The sequence below is a fragment of the Oncorhynchus tshawytscha genome, linkage group LG25, assembly GCF_018296145.1.
Source record: "Oncorhynchus tshawytscha isolate Ot180627B linkage group LG25, Otsh_v2.0, whole genome shotgun sequence".
In the NCBI taxonomy this organism is placed as follows: Eukaryota; Metazoa; Chordata; class Actinopteri; order Salmoniformes; family Salmonidae; genus Oncorhynchus; species Oncorhynchus tshawytscha.
In genome coordinates, this window is record NC_056453.1 from 23,822,032 (window position 1) to 23,843,054 (window position 21,023).

Genomic DNA, 21,023 nt, shown 5'->3' on the forward strand with positions numbered 1-21,023 from the left:
ATCCACCTGTCAAGTGTGGCATATCAAGAAACTGTGCTGGGTACAATTTAAAGGCCACTCTACAATGTGCAGTTTTGTCACACAACACAATGCCACAGATGTCTCAAGTTTTGAGGGAGCGTGTAATTGGCATGCTGACCGCAGGAACGCCCACCAGAGCTGTTGCCAGATAATTGAATGTTCATTTCTCTACCATAAGCCACCTCCGTCGTTTTAGAGAATTTGTCAGTTCGTCTTATTGGCCTCACAACCGCAGATGAAGTATAACCACGCCAGCCCAGGACCTCCACATCTGGCTTCTTCACCTGCGGGACTGTCTAAGACCATCCACTCGGACAGCTGATGAAACTGAGGAGTATTTCTGTCAGTAATGAAGCCCTTTTGTGGGGAAAAACTCATTCCGATTGGCTGTGCCTGGCTACCCTGTGGGCTCCCCCATGGCTGAGCCCATGCACAGTCATGTGAAATCCATAGATTATGGCCTAATGAATTTATTTAAATTGACTGATTTTCATATGAACTGTAACTCAGTATAATCATAAAATGATTGCACGTTGCGTTTATATTTTTGTTCAGTATACAATTGGGGAAAGAGTTGTTTTGATCACACATCAGCACAAAGACCTTTGTTGGAACATTGTGTACTAAAGTTGTCATAGGAGATGAAAGGACAGGAGGAGCATATAGTGGTCGTTTGGTAGTACTGCAGACGTTTTTGATCACCCTGTTTCATTCCGTTACTCTATCTACTGTTGAGGAAGTGAACTGCAGCGCTTACATACGGTGTCGGGTGAAGTTGCTCTAGACACTGATATTGGATCAGTGTTCCCTACTAATGATTAAGGTTGTGATTGGGCAAAGGGAAGCTGATCCTAGATCTGTACCTAGGGTAGACTTCCCCAGAACGATTACATACAGTGACATTAATCACATCACAAACATCTTTAGGTTTTTACTGGAATTTATTTAGTTATAAAACTTTTTTTTTTTTACAAAACAAATAGAAAAAAATGTAAATATGAAAACAATGACAAAGACTGTAATTTGGATAATAACAAGAAAAGGCAGCCGTAAAATGGGAATAAAAACAACAACCATCCACAGTTGGGAATGCGTTTTGAAGTGCCACATTGGGGGGGATTAAGCACATCTAACACAGGATCAAATCATGTCTGGGTAGGTGATAAGAAAAAGGCATAGACCGTGGGCTGTTTCAATGACTGTCCAAAATAGCACCCTATTCCCTATTTAGTGCACTATATGGATATGGAATACGGTGCCATTTGGGAAGCACACAATGTGAATGTATAGACTGTACATCAAGCTGAATACAAAAGTGCACAGTAATCATCCACAAGGTCACGTTTCTCTGATCTCATTATGTGCTTTTGATAACTGAGATTGAGATTATACTTGGATTACAGATCTATGTAGTAGTGAATGATAATAATAATATTATTGTTGTTCATATGTCAAATCTACACTCAGAGAATGTTGATGTACTGGGTCCTGTTTTCTATCCTGAGTGCCAGTCTGTTTGTGTTATCATGCCAACTCTCTGTCACTCATTGTGATGCTAAACATTTGGCACCACAATGACAGTGATTAAGATGGCAAGAGCACAGATCTGGGACCAGGCTAGCTGTTTTCTCCATCCTCTAAATAATGTCCAGGACTTATTTGTAATTTAACTTCAAAGCAACAAGGTTGGATTGACCCAAAAACAGCTGCCTGACTGCCTATAAATTAGATTACATTAGTTAACATTTCTTAAAAATCAATTCATTCATTAGCTTGATGTAACATTGAGGCTTCATCAGCACATTATCATGATAATAAGCATTTAGTGTCATCAAAGCAGTATGATGTAGTCTACTAGTCTATTGTTGCGCAACAATTAGTACTGTCTGCTTTACAGCATAGGCCCTTACCACTCAGGTTCTACAACTGACGCATATGACACATTGGTTGTGATACAACTGATATTTTTGTGATATAACATAGTTTGTCTGCACAAAAAATGTGTACACAACTATTGTGCGGTGAGAGTCCATAATTATTTTTACGGAGTAAAATTTTTGTGCCAAATCATTTGTACAACCCGAGTGTGTACAGAGCCATAGTAGCGGTCAGTGGTGGCCACGGGACGGTCACTCACAGGAACACTTGAGCAGTGGAAACGAGGGAAACAAGAGGAGCAAGGAAAAACAGTCACAGTGTGTCTGAAATGGCAACCTATTCCCCATATAGTGCACTACTTTTGACCAGGGCCATTTGGGTGGCTTTTTGGACTCACTCACAGACAGAAGAGTTATCTTTGGAGACTGTGATGGTGAGGTATTTAATCCTCTTGTCTAGGGGCATCATCCAGCCAGCTAGGTCTCTGGGTTCAACATACAGCCAGTGTGGAGGTGGGGGTCATGTGTAAGCCCCCTCTCATTGGGGGGCTCAAGGCTGCAGGTTTAGACTGGGCTGTGGGCCAATCAGGAGCATGAAGGTGGAGACTGGAGAGTCCAGTTTTATACAGTCCAGTCCAGTCTAGTCCAGTCCAGTCCACATTCTCAGGGTCAGCTGGTCAGGGTAGTGCTGGTGTTGGGGGGTCCTGTGTAAGAAAACCCTGGGTCGTGTCCATTAGGCAACAAACATTGCTAAATGTTTTCCATTCCACGCCCTAATGAACATGACCCTAGAGTGGCAGGCTAGAAGGCCCTCAGTGCCTGCGGGTGCGCTGGCCTCCGGTGCCCGTGGTGGTGACGTAGAGTAGGGGCTGGGGCTGGCGCAGCTGGGACGCACGCTTCAGGTTGCTCAGATGGACTGGGGAGGACTCTGTGATGGGGCCTGTAAAAAGCATTAGAGCCCTGTTTACGAACAGTACAGTATGTCAATATATTTCATTAGCTACACAGTAAGGAGATACGCCAATTCATCCAATTTGTCCTGATGGTGGTGCTGTGGGTGCCATAGGCCTTGAACCCCGCCATGGCTGTTTGCAGCAATATTTTGTATTTTTTAATCTAGAGGTGTAGGAAAAGGGAGGCTGACCTGTTTGGTGGTTGTTGTGGGGCAGCCGGACCTTGGTGAGAGGAGGGACCCCCCTGTGCTGTGGGCGTTGCAGGGGGGCCTGGGGCTGGCCGTTGATGTGGAGGTGGGGGTCTGAAGTGCTGTCCAGTGGGCGGACACGTTGGGCTGCCATGGTCTTAGACTGAGACAGCTGAGCAGGGGGAGGGATTGAGAAGTGTGTTATGGCTGATATCATGTAGGCTATGTACTGTAACATTGTCTGTGGTTGGAGCCCCTTTATATGTCTAGACTTTATACTTTCCTCTCTTTATATATTTATATAGACTTTATATGTCAATCAATCAATAAATCAATCAATCAATCACAGCTGCTGATGACTCTACTAACATATATTACTGAATAATAAAATCATTCTAAGGGAGCTAGATAATGAACACGCTACTTACTGCTTGACCTGTGACCTCGAATGAGCGGGAGCGTCTCTTCCGGCGGCGAGCCTCGAAGTCCTGCTCACGCAGGGTGGGGTTTGGGTTCTTGGGGGCGGGCTGGCGGTTGCGTGGGCGTGTCCAGGTGCCCTGGGAGCCAGGCCCCTCCCCTGTGCTGCTGGATAGGTTCTCATCTGAGGTTGCGTGGCGGAGCTCGGGGCTGGGCTGCCGGCCGCGAAGCAGGGCCAGGCCCCTAGGGGGCGCCTCACTCAGAGACAGGCTGCTCTTGTGCTTCTTGGGGTCCAGGGGAGAGGGAGGAGGGGGCAGCCTCAGGGCGTCCACTTCCAGGGCTTTGGAGCGGCGGCAAGCAGCCTTCACTGCGATGTTGTGGATCCCTTTGAGGATCTGCTGCCTCTCTGTCTCAAGGGAGACATTTGATTAGTAGGAAATCGAGACAGAAGTTCTACTACGAACACATCTAGTACACCAGCATCCTGAAGATATTAAAATATAAACGTTATTCTCCCCAATCGTCCCTAGATTATATAACGGCTATATTCTGTATTCGATCAGTTTGTGGTCTGTGCCCACAACTACAGATGTAGGATCTTAATTTGATCACACTGTTGCAGGAGTACTTTCCTGCAATGCAGAAATGTCAAACTTGTAGTGTATTTAAGGTTTAAAAAGGCTTCTAAAGTTTGTAATTTCCACTTTGAAATTTCAGACTTGATTTTCCTTTACGACAAATGTATCAATCTCTACAAAAATGTCCATTAATTATAGTCACATAATAATTCATATGACCTGTTGTAGAAAACTGACCGCTGTAGCAAACTGGCTCAAATTAAGATCCTACATCTGTACCCAAAGTACTCCCTATTCCGTAACACTCCTGTCTGCTGTAGCCATTGGGGGTCGCTTACCCTTGCGTGTGAGGGGGACATCCTGGCCCGTCTCACTGCTCTCAGGGGAGGAGTCCAGGTGACTGCTGACACTGTGGCTGAGGTGGCAGTAGCTCAGAGTGGTCTCTGGAGCCAATGGCTGCAGCTGTAGAGGACAGAGGAGAGGGGACATGTGGCATTATACTCACACTCTCATAGGGGAGTATGTACATATGAAACCTGGTAGAAATGTTGCCCTGATATGGCTGTAGCCTCCATTACTATGGAGTCTCCACACTTCAGGTGTAATGGCAACAGCTGTATCGGCCCTAGTATATTTCACAGTGTGGATGGTACGGGGTTTTCACCTCTCTGTTCCCCTGGCCGTTGATGTGGATGGGAGGAGGGGTCATCACAGCAGAATGTTTCATCTGTCTGGCATGGGGAATGCTCTTAAACACCCGGTTGTTGTCTCTGTGAGAGGGAGCAGGAAGGAGGTAGGGGGAAGGAGAAATATAGATAGAGAGCGAGAGAGAGAGAAAGAACGACAGAGAGAGAAAAAGTCAGTTAGACAAATGTCCTTCTATAGAAGGTGGAGATACAGGCTAAAGTGTTTCTTCTTCCTAAACCAACCACCACCGTCTCTCCTGCCCTCCCAATCCCTCTGTCCTCTTACCCTTCAGCCTCAGGTAGGATAGGTGGCAGGGTGTGTCTGCGGGCCTTGGCCCTGCCATGCCTGGTCTCTGAGCCCATGGTGCGAACGCTCTCCTGGTCTGAGTCCACGTCCTGCAGCAGGCCACGACCTCGGCTGGGTAGGCTGATCTTGGGCAGGGAGGCCTCCTGGAGACAGCAAATGGTAGAGGAGGAAGGATGCTTTTATATATTATAATTGTGTGTGATCTCGATTTCAATCTTCATCCCGTTCTCTATCTGAGTCCAGTGATCTTGTCCAGGGCTGTTCATGTGTGTGTGTGCATGTGTGTGTATCTGTTGCCTACCTTGAGTGTGCATCCAGTGACCTTGTCCAGGGCCATGGCTCTGTCCAGGTTCCTCTCGTCCAGCTCTCTCATGTACATCCCATACAGCTCCTGAAGGTGGGGGGGCACCAGAAGGCTGTGGTCTGCAGCAACACAACACAGGTTAGAATACTAGTCACACTACAACACAACATCAACCATGTTAGAGTAGTCATACTACAACACTAAACATACAACTACGGAAGAGTATTACGGCCAATTAAAGAGAAAACAGAAATAGACAGCGACAGGTGGTGGTAGTTGGATTATTATTTTTTGCACAATAGTATTTAAAGTGGCAATATTTTGAGAATAAACTTGAAATGTAATCATGAGAATAAAGCCAACATTTTTTAAATAAAGTCACAGTTATATTTCAAGATTAATGTAGGAGATTTGGTTAAGTACATGTCTCCCTGGCTCCCTGTTGATGTGCACTCCAATGTTGAAATGTCTGAGTTAGATGACATGGTGAAACTATACTTTAGAATTGGCTTTAGTAAGAAGGAAATCCTTGGACTTTTAATACATACAATGTAGTAACCATATTATTATAAGTATTAGGACCTGGATAAGGTTGTGCCACAGATTATTTTCAGAAGGATGAACTGTGGTTACAGACATAGGTAGAGAGGGGCGGGTTGTGTGTGTATGCAGTGTGTGTGTGTGTGTGTGTGTGTATGCAGGTGTGTGTGTGTGTGTGTGTGTTTGGGCGGTAAAAACTAGCGGCAAAACAAACAAATAGCCATCAATCTAATGATCTAATAACTCGCACACACACACACACACACACACACACACACACACACACACACACACACACACACACACACACACACACACACACACACACACACACAATTTCAGACTAAAGGCATACACTCTTATAACGGCAATGGTGAGCACTAACAAACAAAAGAAGTTCTTGCCACTGTCACTGAATGCGAAGAGAACTGGGGTTTGTGGGCAGCCCTTGAGCCCGACAGGGACGCGCAATCCGTGACCTACTTTCACAAGATAATAAACTGGCTGGCATAGGCCTATGAGGCTACTTCATTGGAAGTGTAGCATACATAAAACACCATCGATTACGCACAAATTTGGGACATATAGGCTGCTGGCCTAGCTGTTACTCCCTAAAATATACTATGCACGATGTTGGCAGACGCAGGGGTTTGAGGATAACATTGTAGCGTTGCGTGCATCAGGGACTGATGTCTCTTTGCAGTCTGACCACGCACCATGGCCGTTAGAATGGTATTGTTTTGGGGATACTGTGTGTGTGTGTGCCGCCTGTTTGAACAAGTGTTTTAGATGCTCCTGCCACACACACCTGTCTCTACCTATGTAATCACACAGAAAGATAAAAAAACTCATCAGAGCCCTTTGAAGTACCATCCCCGTAGCTGTTAATTTATTTTTTCTCTTTACTTAGTACTAATACTCTTCCCTACACAACACTTACATACACAACATTTAATTGTTACACATTCAATCAATCTCACTGCGTTTGCAAGATCACTAAAATGTAGACCCTGGATAGTGACTTCCTCTTCAAAAATACCGAAGTCTGAAGTCTATAGCCATTGTAGTAAAACAAATAAAGTAGTGTTGGTTTACGGTGTTGTTTGGACACACCGTTAATGAACTGTCTCTGCTGCTGGATGATCTCGTCACAGAGGTGGCGGTGCTGCTCGAAACGCTGCACCACAAAGTTCTTCTGTCGGATCACGTTGTCTTTGAGCAGGGCGTGGGACTGCATCTTAGCGTTCTCGATCTCCAGCTCGTGGACCTTACAGAGGAGGCCCAGCACCTCCCTCTGCTCCTCGCAGCTCACCCTGCGAGGAAGCAGCTCCTCCAGGCGCCTGGCCCGCTCGCGCAGCTCCACAAAGTGGCTCTCTAGCGACGCCTACAGGACACGAGGACAAACAGCAGGCAGGGTTTAATGGAATCCTCACCATTGTAGGTTCTCATCATGGTACACGTGGGTCTACTGTACAAGGGGAGGATGGTGGGAGTAGATTAAATGGAATAAACCATTGTAAACCATGTGCTTAATACCGTTCTATTCATTACAATCCAGCCATGACAATGAGTCCGTCTTCCAATATCTCCTACCACCGGCCACCTCTGTACTGTACAATAGAGAGCAATAGTAATGGCGGCTTTTAGTAAGCACTAACGGATGCTAACTCCGCCATGGATCGTTGGTCAAAGCCTATGGGAAATGTATGGATTTTTTGGATAAACACCAAAAATAAAGTATGTGATAAACACAGGTTTAGGAGATCTTATCTGTATTGTTCAGCTATTTTGAAGCATTTATGTAATGAAAACAAGCACATAAAGCGAATAAAGGCTTCATAATTCATAAAGGTCACGTTAACTGACTGATATTACAGTGCCTGTGGGTGGCAGGTAGCATAGCGGTTAAGAGCATTGGGCCAGTAATCGAAAGGTCACTAGTTTGATTCCCTGAGCCGGCAAGGTGGAAAAATCGGTCATTCTGCCCAAGTTAACCCCCAACAATTGCTCCCGGGTGCCAATGATTTCAATTAAGGCAGCCTCTCTGATTCAGAGGGATTGGGTTAAATGCGGTAGACACATTTTGGTTGAATGCATTCAGAGCTGTGCAGCTGCCTAGGTTTCCCCTTTCCCTATAGAAAAGTCTACACCCTCTTGGACCTTTTTCACATTTTGTTGCGTTACAAAGTGGGATTGAAATATATTAAATTGAAAAGATAATTCAACAAATCTTTTACAAATTAATAAACATTTTAAAACGAAAATATTGTCATTGCATAAGTATTCACCCCCTTTGTTTAGGCAAACCTAAATGAGTTCAGAAGTCAAATATTGCCCAACAAATCACATAAGATATATGGACTCACTCTTTGTGAAATAGTAGGGATTGGCATGACTTTTTAATGACTACACCTTCCTCTGTCCCCCATACATACAACATCTATAAGGTCCCTCAGTCAAGTATTACATTTCAAGAACAGATTCAACTACAAAGACCACGGAGCTTTTTGAAAGCCTCATAAAGAAGGGCAGTGATTGGTAGATGAGTAACAATAACAAATCAGACATTGAATATTCTGTATCTTTAAGCATGGTCAAGTTAATAATTATGTTCTGGACGATGTATTAAACTACCCAGACACATCAAAGATGCAGACGTCCTTCTGAACGGAGCTGCAGGACAGGAAGGAAACTGCTCAGGGATGTCACCATGAGGTCATTGGTCATTTTAAAACAGCTACAGAGTTCAATAGTTGAGACAGGAGAAAACTGAGGATGGATCAACAACATTGTAGTGACTCCAAAATAATGACCTAAATCACAGAGTGAAAAGAAGAATAAAAATATACCAAAGGATACACTATTTGGCCTAAATGCAATGCCTTATGTTTGGGGCAAATCCAACAGCACACATCACTGAGTAACTGCCTCCTTATTTTCAAGTATGGTATGTTGGTGGCTGCATCATGGTATGGGTATGCTTGACATCAGCAAAGCCTGGGGAGTTTTTCAGGATGAAAAGAAATGGGATGGAGCAGAGCACAGGCAAAATCCTAGAGGAAAACCTGCTTATGGTTTATGGTCAGATTTGCCAAATGGAGGGCGAGGGAGAGCTTTGAATGAGTCTGTGTGTGGAGTAAAGGTGGTCTAGAGTTGTTGTTTTTTTAGTGGGGACCTTCAGTCTGCTTTACACCAGACACTGGGAGGGGAATTCACCTTTCAGCAGGACAATAACCTATAACTCAAAGCCAAATCTGCACTGTAGTTGTTTACCAAGAAGACAGTGACTGTTCCTGAGTTTTGACTTAAATCTGATTGAGAATCTGTGGAGAGACTTGAAAATTCCTGTTTAGCCATGATTTCCAAAACCTTGATAGAGGTTGAAGAATTTAGACAAAAACAATATTGCACAATACCGGAGTGCAAAGCTTCTTATGAAACTCACCAATGAAGACTCACAGCTGTAATATTAGTGTTATAATATTATTTTTCATTAATCTTAGAGAAATACATTTTTGTTTGTATTACTGTCGTTGGTTTGGGTTGCATTTTGTTTTTACTGTTAAGCAGGTGTTTTCACGGGACTGTTTCGCCCGTTAGTTTAGCAGAGGATTGTTTCCTCCGTTTGGGTTACTACACTGCGTTCCTGTGTTCTTGTGGTTACGTTTGTGGGCCTGTACCTGTACCTGTGTTGGTGGACAGTAAATAAACGCCCTTCTGGGATATCCTTGCTCTCCTGCGCCTGACTCCACACCCACCTCTCCTAGGGAGATTCTGACACTTGCCTAGTTAAATAAAGGTAAAAAAAAAAAAAATAGAATAAAATGCATGCGATCTCCTAAGCCTGTGTTAACCTCAGACCTGATTTTCAGGTTTTATACATTTCAGGTTTTATACATGGATCACTGAGCCATGCATGGCTAACTCATTTCCTTTTCTACATTAAAACAGTTTCTATCTCCAGGCCATCAGACTTTTTAATAGTCACCACTAGCTAGACTCCGCCCAGTATCCTGTCCTGAACTTTAGTCACTTATTAGCCTGCTACCACCCGGTACTCAATCCTGCACCTTAGAGACCGCTGCCCTATGTACATAGTCATTGAACACAGGTCATTTTAATCATGTTTACATACTGTTTTACCCACTTTATATGTATACCCTGTATTGTAGTCATGGATCATACTATATAAATACTGCTGAACACACATTTTCTATTCATATAATGTTTATACACACCATGATATATCTATTTATATTCTAGACTAACTTTGCTCTATATTTCTATATTCCTTTATTTTTATGATTTTAGTGTAATGTTTTGTATTGTTAGGTATTACTGCACTGTTAGAGCTAGAAACATAAGCATTTCGCTGTACCTGCGATAACATCTTCAAAATATGTGTACGCTACCAGATTTGATTTGAAGCTGGGTAACCTAAGACAGGGTTTCCCAAACTCCATCCTGTGGCCCCCGTGGGTTCCCTTTAAGTTTTTTTGTGCCAGCACTACACAGCTGATTAAAATAACCAACTCATCATCAAACTTTGATTATTTGAACCAGCTGTGTAATGCTAGGGCAAAACCCCAAAACCTGCACCGACAGGGAACCCCTGGACCAAGTTTGGAAAACTCTGGCCTAAGCTGTGTGTGTGATTCTGTAGTTCCCTCTAGAGGTGAGAACGGGGGACTACAGTAACCTACCTTCTGTTTGCGTATCTTCTTTTGTTCAGCCATGAGAGTGACCAGATTCTCTCTGGCCATGGCTACTTCCTGGGTCTCAGTGCTGTCTGGGGGAGACTCAGGGCAGTCAGAGTCCTTCTCACTCTCCTCCTTACTGAAGCTCTCCTTCCTCCTCTCCGCGCGCCACTTCCTGCGACGACGACTCCGCTCCTGCTCCCAACTACAGGATGGCACAAACAACAGGGGTTGAGACACACTTATGTTATCTATCACAGTCATTTAACTGCTACAGGTAAAGGCTACAGGTATAGAGCCAGTGGTATGAGATTATTGTAGGTCACAAATGGTACCCTATTCCCTATATAGAGCCCTATGGGCGCTGGTCATAAGTAGTGCACTATATAGGGAATAGAGTGCCATTTGAGACGCATCCTAAGACACATACTCGGCGATGGTGAGCAGGTGTTTGGAGGTGTCCATCTGGATCTCCATGTTGCTGTTGTCCAGCTCCATCAGGCTCCTCCTGATCTCCATCTGGCTCCTGAAGGCCTCTAGGAGCTGTTCCCTCAGCTGGTCCATCTCTGCCCGGCTCGCCTGCGTGCTGTGGGCCTGCACCTCCGCTGTGTTGGTGGCAGTGGAGGAGAGAAGTGTTATTGTCTGTTGGAGGCACACACACACGTTTTGTTCTTCTATCCTCGTGGGGACCTACAATTAATTTCCATAGTGGGGACCTACAATTAATTTCCATAGTGGGGACCTAAAATTATTCTCCTTAGTGGGGACCTAAAATTAATCTCCATAGTGGGGACCTAAAATTAATCTCCTTAGTGGGGACCTAAAATTAATCTCCATAGTGGGGACCTAAAATGAATCTCCTTAGTGGGGACCTAAAATTAATCTCCATAGTGGGGACCTAAAATTAATCTCCATAGTGGGGACCTAAAATGAATCTCCTTAGTGGGGACCTAAAATGTATCTCCATAGTGGGGACCTAAAATGAATCTCCTTAGTGGGGACCTAAAATGAATCTTCTTAGTGGGGACCTAAAATGAATCTCCTTAGTGGGGACCTAAAATAAATCTCCTTAGTGGGGACCTAAAATGAATCTCTTTAGTGGGGACCTAAAATGAATCTCCTTAGTGGGGACTTAAAATGTATTTCCATTCAAAATCCTATTTTCCCCATACCTAACCTTAACCTTAACACAAACCCTAAATCCTAACCCTAACCCCTTACACTAGTTCTAACCCTAAACCTAACCCCTAAGGTTAAAATAGACTTTGTCCTCATGGGGGCGTGGGAAATATCCCGATGAGGGAGAATTTTCCTTGTCTTATTATTCTTGTGGGGACTTTGGGGATTTTAGGTCCCCACAAAGATAGAAGAACCAACCAACCAACACACACACACACACACACACACACACACACAAACACACACACACACACACACACACACACACACACACACACACACACACACACACACACACACACAGTGAGGAGGCGAGGGAACAATTAGAGGTCAAGGTAAGGTCATTACCCTGGACATGGCGGATGTCAGCTCGGTCAAGGTTGAGCTGACGTCCAGCCTGATCAGCGATCTTCTTTTTGAGACGCTGGATCTCGCTGCGCAGGTCAGAGATGATGTTGGTGTACTGAGCAATGTGGTAGGACACATTCAGCAGGTTCCTCTTTACCTGGAGAGAGAACTGTGTTATAACAGTGTAATAACTGTGTTATAACTGTGTAATAACTGTGTTACAACTGTGTAATAACATGGCGTACTGATGATTTAGTAGCACACGTTCAGCAAGGAGGAACCTATTGATTAACTATGAAGCCTAATATTGACTGGTTTGGTGCTTTGGTATAACTGTGTTATACTGCAGACCTAACGGCATCTTTAACTTGCTCTTTGGGGGTGGAGGGGTACACGCTGGTTTACTCTAAATCACTTTGTGATAACTGTGTTTAATTAAAAAGGGCTTTTTGATTGGTTGATTGATTGATTTGAAAATTGAAAGATGGGAGAAAAACTTTGTCCCACACCTCAGTGATGGAGGGAAGGCAGAAAATGTTTGACGTGCATTGTGTTGTGTATTAAGTCACCCGTGTGCGGATACTTTTGGCACGGTCGGCATAGCTAAGTGTGTTGCGAGACTCCTCGAAGGCCAGGGAGGCGGGGCTAATGTGGGCTATCATCACCGTGCGACTGTTGCCGCCCAACGAATCCTGTAAATCAAACACATAAGAACAAGAAGTGAATGAATGCAAGTGGAATGCAGAATAATCTGAATGATGAAAAAAATACAGCAAAAAGTTGCATTGTACTGTACTGTTTTGTATTGTATTGTTTCATATGGTATGGCATCGTAGTGTAGTGTAGTGTATTCATAAAGCACGTGGCAAGTCAGGTCAGTTTGTCTTAGACAGGTTGCCGTACTGTACCTTGAGCAGGCGCGTCAGCTTGCTGTCCCTGTAGTTAATGTATTTGTTGCCGTGTTTCTCACTCAGGGCGTTGATGCAGTTACCCAGAGCCAGGAGGGAGCGGTTGATGTGGGCCCCTTCTTTTAACCTCTGACCTCTGTTTTGTGTCTGGGAGAGAAAGATGGAGCAGGTTTAATCACTGACCTCTGTTCTGTGTCTGGGAGAGAGAGAGGGAGCAGGTTTAACCTCTGACCTCTGTTCTGTGTCTGGCAGAGAGGGAGCAGGTTTAACCCCTGACCTCTGTTCTGCGTCTGGGAGAGAGGGAGCAGGTTTAATATCTGGCCTCATGTTCCAGAGGATCAATTTTGCTGATCAAATTGACTGATCTACAAATAATAAAAAGAGTGGTTATTTCAGGTGCAAGGTGATTTGTACGTCAATCAGTCTGCACTGCAGTCATTGACAGCAATGTAGTCGATCTTGAACATGCGGCCATTGTCTCTGAGTTGCAGGCCAAGACGGATACTGTCACAGTTAACCAGCAGAGGGCGGTCTAACCTTATTTTTCTCTCTGCCTGCTGTGACATTGGAAGTCTCCAGTATAAAAAAAAATCTATGTTTTATAACCGCTTATGAGTTACGATGGACACTGTCAGTGTCATAACACAATATAAGTGTATTATAAAGGATGTTATTATATACACTACCGTTCAAAAGTTTGGGGTCACTTAGAAATGTAATTGTTTTTCAAAGAAAAGCACATTTTTTTGTGCATTAAAAATAACATAAAATTGATCACACATACAGTGTAGAGATTGTTAATGTTGTAAATGACTATTGTAGCTGGAAACGGCAGATTTCTTTATGGAATATCTACATAGGTGTACAGAGGCCCATTATCAGCAACCATCACTCCTGTGTTACAATGGCATGTTGTGTTAGCTAATACAAGTTGATCATTTTAAAAGGCTAATTGATCATTAGAAAACCCTTTTGCAATCATGTTAGCACAGCAATAAAACTGGCCTTCTTTAGACTAGTTGAGTATCTGGAGCATCTGGGCGTTTGTGGGTTCGATTACAGGTTCAAAATGGCCAGAAACAAAGAACTTGAGAAACAGATGCCTCACAAGTCCTCAACCTGTAGCTTCATTAAATAGTACTCGCAAAACACCAGTCTCAACGTCAACAGTGAAGAGGCAACTCCGGGATGCTGGCCTTCTAGGCAGAGTTGCAAAGAAAAAGACATCTCAGACTGGCCAATAAAAAGAAAAGATTAAGATGGGCAAATTAACACAGACACTGGACAGAGGAACTCTGTCAAGAAGGCCAGCATCCTGGAGTCGCCTCTTCACTGTTGACATTGAGACTGGTGTTTTGCGGGTACTATTTAATGAAGCTGCCAGTTGAGGACTTGTGAGGCGTCTGTTTCTCAAACTAGACACTCTAATGTACTTGTCATCTTGCTCAGTTGTGCACCGAGGGCCTCCCACTCCTCTTTCTATTCTGGTTAGAGACAGTTTGCTCTGTTCTGTGAAGGGAGTAGTACACAGCGTTGTACAAGATCTTCAGTTTCTTTGCAATTTCTCGCATGGAACAGCCTTCATTTCTCAGAACAAGAATAGACTGACAAGTTTCAGAAGAAAGTTATTTGTTTCTGGCCATTTTGAACCTGTAATCGAACCCACAAATGCTGATGCTCCAGATACTCAACTAGTTAAAAGAAAGCCAGTTGTATTGCTTCTTTAATCAGGACAACAGTTTTCAGCTGTGCTAACGTAATTGCAAAAGGGTTTTCTAAAGATCAAGTAGCCTTTTATAATGATAAACTTGGATTAGCTAACACAACGTGCCATTGGAACACAGGAGTGATGGTTGCTGATAATGGGCCTCTCTACGTCTTTGTAGATTTTCCATAAAAAATCTGGCGTTTCCAGCTACTATAGTCATTTACAACATTAACAATGTCTACACTGTATTTCTGATCAATTTAATGTTATTTTAATGGACTAAAAAATTGCTTTTCTTTCAAAAACAAGGACATTTCTAAGTGACCCCAAACTTTTGAACGGTAGTGTATGTGCTTTATAGAAAGTGGTACCAGTCTTTCTACTAATAGGCAACTGCCAAAATAAAGAAAACACTTAAGTAAATGAGAGATACAAAGTACATTGAAAGCAGGTGTTTCCAGACAGTTGTTTTTCCTGAGTTAATTAAGCAATTAACATTCCATCATGCTTAAGGTCATGTATACAAATGCCCTGTTGCCCATTATTTTGGCTACCATGGCTAGAAGACCAGATCTCAGTGACTTTGAAAGAGGTGTCTCAAAAGAGCATAGGGGGTTTAAAGTGTGTGTGTGTGTGTGTGTGTCACCTGATCACAACCCAATTAAACACTTATGGGAGATTCTTGAGTGGTGCCTGAGACCGTGTTTTTCACCACCATAAATAAAACACCAAATGATGTAATTTCTTAGAATGGTGTCGCATCCCTCCAATAGAGTTCCAGACACTTGTATAATCTAATCAAATCAAATGGTATTTGTCACATACACATGGTTAGCAGATGTTAATGTGAGTGTAGCGAATTGCTTGTGCTTCTAGTTCCGACAATGTAGTAATAACCAACAAGTAATCTAACCTAACAATTCTGCCAAATCTCATTGAATCTAATCTGGTGGCTCGTGGTGGCCTAATGCCCTATTAAAACACTTTATGTTGGTGTTTCCTTTATTTTTGTCATTATCAGTACATTTTTACTCTCTAACTCAAGAGCAAACATCCCTTTAAAAGAGGTAGTTCCCCCCTCTATTCTCCTACAGTATATCTAAAAAGACTGGTGGTCTTTAGGCTATGGTATACATCCATAGAAGAGCCTAGCTGGTTAACCTTTCTAAAGGTTTCCATGGTAAATAAGTGTTCACTCCGTTCAGGCATGATTGCATGTTTTTCTCATGGGTATAGTACACTACTTTTGATCAGAGCCCTACGGGCCCTGGTCAAAAGTAATGCACACAATACAGGGAATAGGGTGCCATTTGGGACGCATGGTGTATAGGAGACCTGGCTGGTTTAAAATGGATGCTAATCAAACAACATTCATCATGAATGACATGTCAATGTCTGTCTTGGCTAAGCGCTTCGCCTTAATCAGGATGTCTACAGGAAGCTGCAGCAACTAATTGGAGAAGCAAACGGCTAATATGAAGCCTTCAGTGTTCATGGGAAAAATGAAAAGCATAACAAATGTGAAAAGGCTGGCTATCATTTGAAAACTTTAGTACATGCCCTATGTTCCTCCAGGAATGAAGAGGATTATGAAAGTAAGTAAATGTGAAAAAGGTTCATAGTTAATACTTCTGTGTCATATACTGTGTCAAACGTTCCCAACTAGTTCACAGAAGACACTGACTACGTCCCAAATGGCATCCTATTTCCTATATAGTGCACTACTCTTTGACCAGGGCCCATAGGTCAAAAGTAATGCACTATAGGGAATAGGGTTAGGGTGCCATTTGGGATGCAGCCATTCTGTTAGCAGTATTGGTTTTACTCCAATTGCAATCTGTTCAACAAAAGTAACTAGCACCATAAAACTGTTCTATAAAAGTCATGGTAAAGTCACAGCACCATATCAACTATATCAGCCATTTTGTAATCATTTATAACCCTGACATAAGGGAGACGTTGATAGACGGTAAGAATTACATAAGCGGTGCCAACTATAGGGACATTAACCCCTTCTTTCCCTCATTGGTGGGCAAATCATGGTCTAGAATGTAAATGTATGGTGCTTTACACTGTGAAGGGCCTTTATTAAAGTGTCCTATAAACTTCAGGGCTGTATACAAATGGCACCCTAATCCCTACATAGTGCACTACTTTTTGATTATGGCCCTATGGGTGTTAGAGCAAATATAGGGATCAGAGAGCCATTTGGGATGCAGACCTGAAGGTTTATAGGTTCTCCAGTTCGCTCTAGGAGAGATTAATAGCGGGGAGGGGGTTGATAAAGTGACAAAAACAGTGTTCCTATGTACTGTCGTAAAACATGGCTGTCAAACGACCAGAGACAAACAGAAAGAGAAGACCAACTCAGCCGATCCCCTCCCTCCCACAAGTAACAGACCATAACAAGAGGTGAAAAAAGGACACAGAAACAGGCATGTTTGCAGACAAATGCATGCATGCATGCACGCACATACACACACACACACACACACACACACACACACACACACACACACACACACACACACACACACACACACAAGCACACATACTTTTGTACCTGTGAGGCTCGTTCGGAGCCAGCAAGGTCGATCATGAAGAGGCGTGCGAAGCGGACCTCCTGTAGAAGGTCTCGACAGCGGCTCGTCTGCCGGACAGCCACCTGCAACACGGCGTGGGACCGGGACGATGTCTGGTTGGCTGCCGTGGGCTCCTGGGTACGCTGCTTATTACCCTTCATCAGCAGCTCCATGATCTGGCAGGAACACAGTCATTAAACTTTATGTAGCTCTATGTAGATCTAATGTCATTTTTATGACGTGCTCATAGATGTGTTATGTACACTGAAAAAAAGACTGGGTTAAAAACAACTCAGCGCTGGGTAAATAATGGACAGAACACACGTTGGGCTATTTTGAGAGCCAATAGAGTCAACTATATGGTTGTTTTCTTTGATGCCTGGAGTCGTGGCTTAGTAGTGGCGTGGCTTTCAGATAGTTATTGTTTGCCACCCTTAAGAGTAAATGTCATTCCCCTTAATCTGTTCTGTTGTATTGTCATCACATGTTAAGGTTGAACACTGAATTTTGTGTAGCTTTTGTGACTTTTGTAGTGTTATTGAGGCTTACATGAGTAGTTCCTCAACTCCCAATGTTGGGATAGTTTCCACTTAGGCATAATATTTAAATAATAATATTACAAAATGTATACAAAAGTATGTAATGTACACCTTCTGAAAATAACCTATGGATTACATTAACAAAGATCCAGCTGCTGGGTCGACCCAGCATTAAAGTGAATGAAAACCCAAATGATGGGTAAATAAACCCATGTTTGGTTAATCTGGTCATTTTTAGGAGACGTGGCCTATTCAGGCTTTCAGATAGTATTTTTTATATATATATTTTTTGGTTCTTTCCCCCCCAATTTCGTGATATCCAACTGGTAGTTACAGTCTTGTCCCATCGCTGCAACGTCCATACAAGCTGCACTGCATCTTGACACACTGCCCGCTTAATCTGGAAGCCAGCAGCACCAATGGGTCGGAGAAAACACTGTCCAGCTGGCGACCGATGTCAGCTTGCAGGCGCCCGGTCCGCCACCAGGAGTCGCTAGAGCTCAATGGGACAAGGAAATCCCTTCTGGCCAAACCCTCCCCTAACCTGGACGACGCTGGGTCTCCAGGTCACGGCCGGCTGTGACACAGTGATGCTGTGCCTTAGACCGCTGTGCCACTCGGGAGGCCTCAGATGGTTATTTTTGGCCTCCCGTGAGAGTAAATGTCATTCCTGTTTGTAAGTTTGTTCACTGCAAATTTTTATTTTCCTTCAATACTGTTGCACATGACATATTTTAACAAACATTTAATAACAGTATTATTTAAATATTATAATAAAGAGACATAGGCTCTAGTCGACAGGAACTCATACTCTTGTGTAAGCATCATAAAAGCTACAAAAGTGTCCGTGCTCAACCTTAACATGTGATGATAATACAACAGAACATGAACCGGAATGACAGTTACACTATATATACAAACGTATGTGGACAGCCCTCCAAATTAGTGGATTCGGCTATTTCAGCCACACTTGTTGATGACAGGTGTATAAAATCGAGCACACAGGCATGCAATCTCCATAGACAAACATTGGCAGTAGAATGGCATTACTGAAGAGCTCAGTAACTTTCACTGTGGCTCCGTCACAGGATGCCACCTTCCAACAAGTCAGTTCATAAAATTTCTGCCCTGCTAGAGCTGCCCCGGTCAACTGTAAGTGCTGTTATTGTGAAATGGAAACGTCTAGGAGCAACAACATCTCAGCTGCGAAGTGGTAGGACACACAAGCTCACAGAACGGTATTACCAAGTGCTGAAGCTTGTAACGCGTAAATATTGTCTGTCCTCGGTTGCAACAATCACCACGAAGTTCCAAACTGCTTCTGGAAAAAACATCAGCACAAGAACTGTTCGTCTGGAGCTTCATGAAATGGGTTTCCATGGCTGAGCAGCCGCAAACAAGCCTAAGATCACCATGCGCAATGCCAAGCATCGACTGGAGTGGTGTAAAGCTTACCGCCATTGGACTCTGGAGCAGAGGAAAAGCATTCTCTGGAGTGATGAATCATCCTTCACCATCTGGCAGTCCGACAGACTGCCAGATGCCAGGAACCCAGTTTCATGGTCTCCAGTGAAAGGAAATCTTAACACTACAGCATACAATGACATCTAGATGATTCTGTGCTTCCAACCTTGTGGCAACAGTTTGGGGAAGGCCCTTTCCTGTATCAGCATGATAATGCCCCCATGCACAAAGTGAGGTCCATACAGAAATGGTTTGTCGAGATCAGTGTGAAAGAACTTGACTGGCCTGCACAGCCCTGACCTCAACCCCATCGAACACCTTTGAGAGGAATTGGAACGCCAACTGCGAGCCAGACCTAATCAGCGCCGACTTCACTAATGTTCTTGTGGCTGAATGGAAGCAAGTCCCACGCAGCAATCTTCCAACATCTTGCGGAAAGACTTACCAGAACCATGGAGGATGTTATAGCAGCAAAAGGGGACCAACTCCATGTTAATGAATGAGATGTTCGACGAGTAGGTGTTCGCATACTTTTGATCATGTAGTGTACTCTCACAGGTGGACAAAAATAACTATTTGAAAGCCACACCCTTACTAAGCCATGCCCCTAGTCTTCTGATCTGACCTGGTGGGTCATAGCTCAATAACCCAACAACCCAACTAAGTGACCCAACTTGCTGGGTCAAAATGACCCAACGTGTGTTCTGTCCAATATTTATCCAAATTGAGTTGTTTTTTAACCCAGCATTTTTTCGAGTTTAGGTTTCATAATATACAATATACCGATTTAGAATAATGTATGGATTGTGTATGGATTTGATGTACTGTATAGTGTGTGATCTAGTAAAGCATGGAGTAAGTGTTCCTAGGTGTGACCTCTCACCTCTCGGGCGTTGATAGTGGAGACCTCTGTGATGCCAGCCACCTGGATCTCTCCTTTAGAGTCCTCTCTCAGGTCCAGGAACCCAGAGGACGGGTTGAGAAGGTCCCGGATCATCTCGTTGTAGATCTGGGAACATAACACAGGGAATGGTCAGGAGAGTCAGGAGGTTTCTCCTCAGTTTCCAAATCACATCTCAAAAGCTCAAAATTGAAGGAATTGTTAGAGCCAAGGAATTCTTATATCCAAGGAATTGTTATAGTGACAGTCGGGAGAAACATTAGTTAACTTTCCATTGGAGAGAATTCTTTTGGAGCTGTTGACACAATGGTTTTGGGACATGTACATGGAAAATACCTCTTGCAAAGTGGACACACTTGAAAGGTCTAAAACTAGTACTGTACATAAACTCTTTTGTTGTTTTACTAACTCCTAATTTAGCTAGTCCAACTTGTTCTGTGACAGTCTGTCGTCAGCAGCTCAAGTTGCTTTCATACAGGCTGATCATTGTGTGTTGACTGTGATTTCACGTGGAGAGCTCTTATCCCCACATCAACAAAGTGACAACCAGGAATAGGGAGAGAGACAGAGAGAGAGAGCGAGAGAGACACAGAGAGAGATAGAGAGAGAGAGAGAGAGAGAGAGAGAGAGAGGGAGAGAAACGGAGAGCGAGAGAGACACAGAGAGAGAGAGAGAAACAGAGAGCGAGAAAGACACAGAGAGAGAGAGAGAGAGACCACTGGGAGAGAGACAGATGGGGATAGGCTGGGATGTGTGGCGGCTGGGGAGGGTAGAACATAGTGTGCCAGTAAAGAAAACAAAAAACGACTGTCCTGCAGAGTAGGCT

General features: G+C 43.6%; 1 protein-coding gene across 1 annotated transcript in view; it reads right to left on the reverse strand.

Moving 5' to 3' along the window:
• Positions 1–949: 949 nt before the first annotated feature.
• Positions 950–21,023, reverse strand: part of LOC112224497 (kinesin-like protein KIF19) — a 72,979-nt gene continuing 52,905 nt past the window's right edge. Inside the window, exons 5-19 of the mRNA XM_042306156.1 lie at positions 20,180–20,305; positions 17,275–17,469; positions 13,004–13,150; positions 12,665–12,787; positions 12,096–12,252; positions 10,999–11,173; positions 10,575–10,773; positions 6,985–7,255; positions 5,329–5,450; positions 5,007–5,170; positions 4,699–4,804; positions 4,373–4,496; positions 3,468–3,862; positions 3,043–3,211; positions 950–2,838 (exon numbers count right to left, since the gene is read on the reverse strand). Coding sequence (XP_042162090.1) covers positions 2,711–2,838; positions 3,043–3,211; positions 3,468–3,862; positions 4,373–4,496; positions 4,699–4,804; positions 5,007–5,170; positions 5,329–5,450; positions 6,985–7,255; positions 10,575–10,773; positions 10,999–11,173; positions 12,096–12,252; positions 12,665–12,787; positions 13,004–13,150; positions 17,275–17,469; positions 20,180–20,305 — 2,601 coding nt within the window. The 3' untranslated portion in view covers positions 950–2,710. The remainder of the gene's footprint in view (positions 2,839–3,042; positions 3,212–3,467; positions 3,863–4,372; positions 4,497–4,698; positions 4,805–5,006; positions 5,171–5,328; positions 5,451–6,984; positions 7,256–10,574; positions 10,774–10,998; positions 11,174–12,095; positions 12,253–12,664; positions 12,788–13,003; positions 13,151–17,274; positions 17,470–20,179; positions 20,306–21,023) is intronic.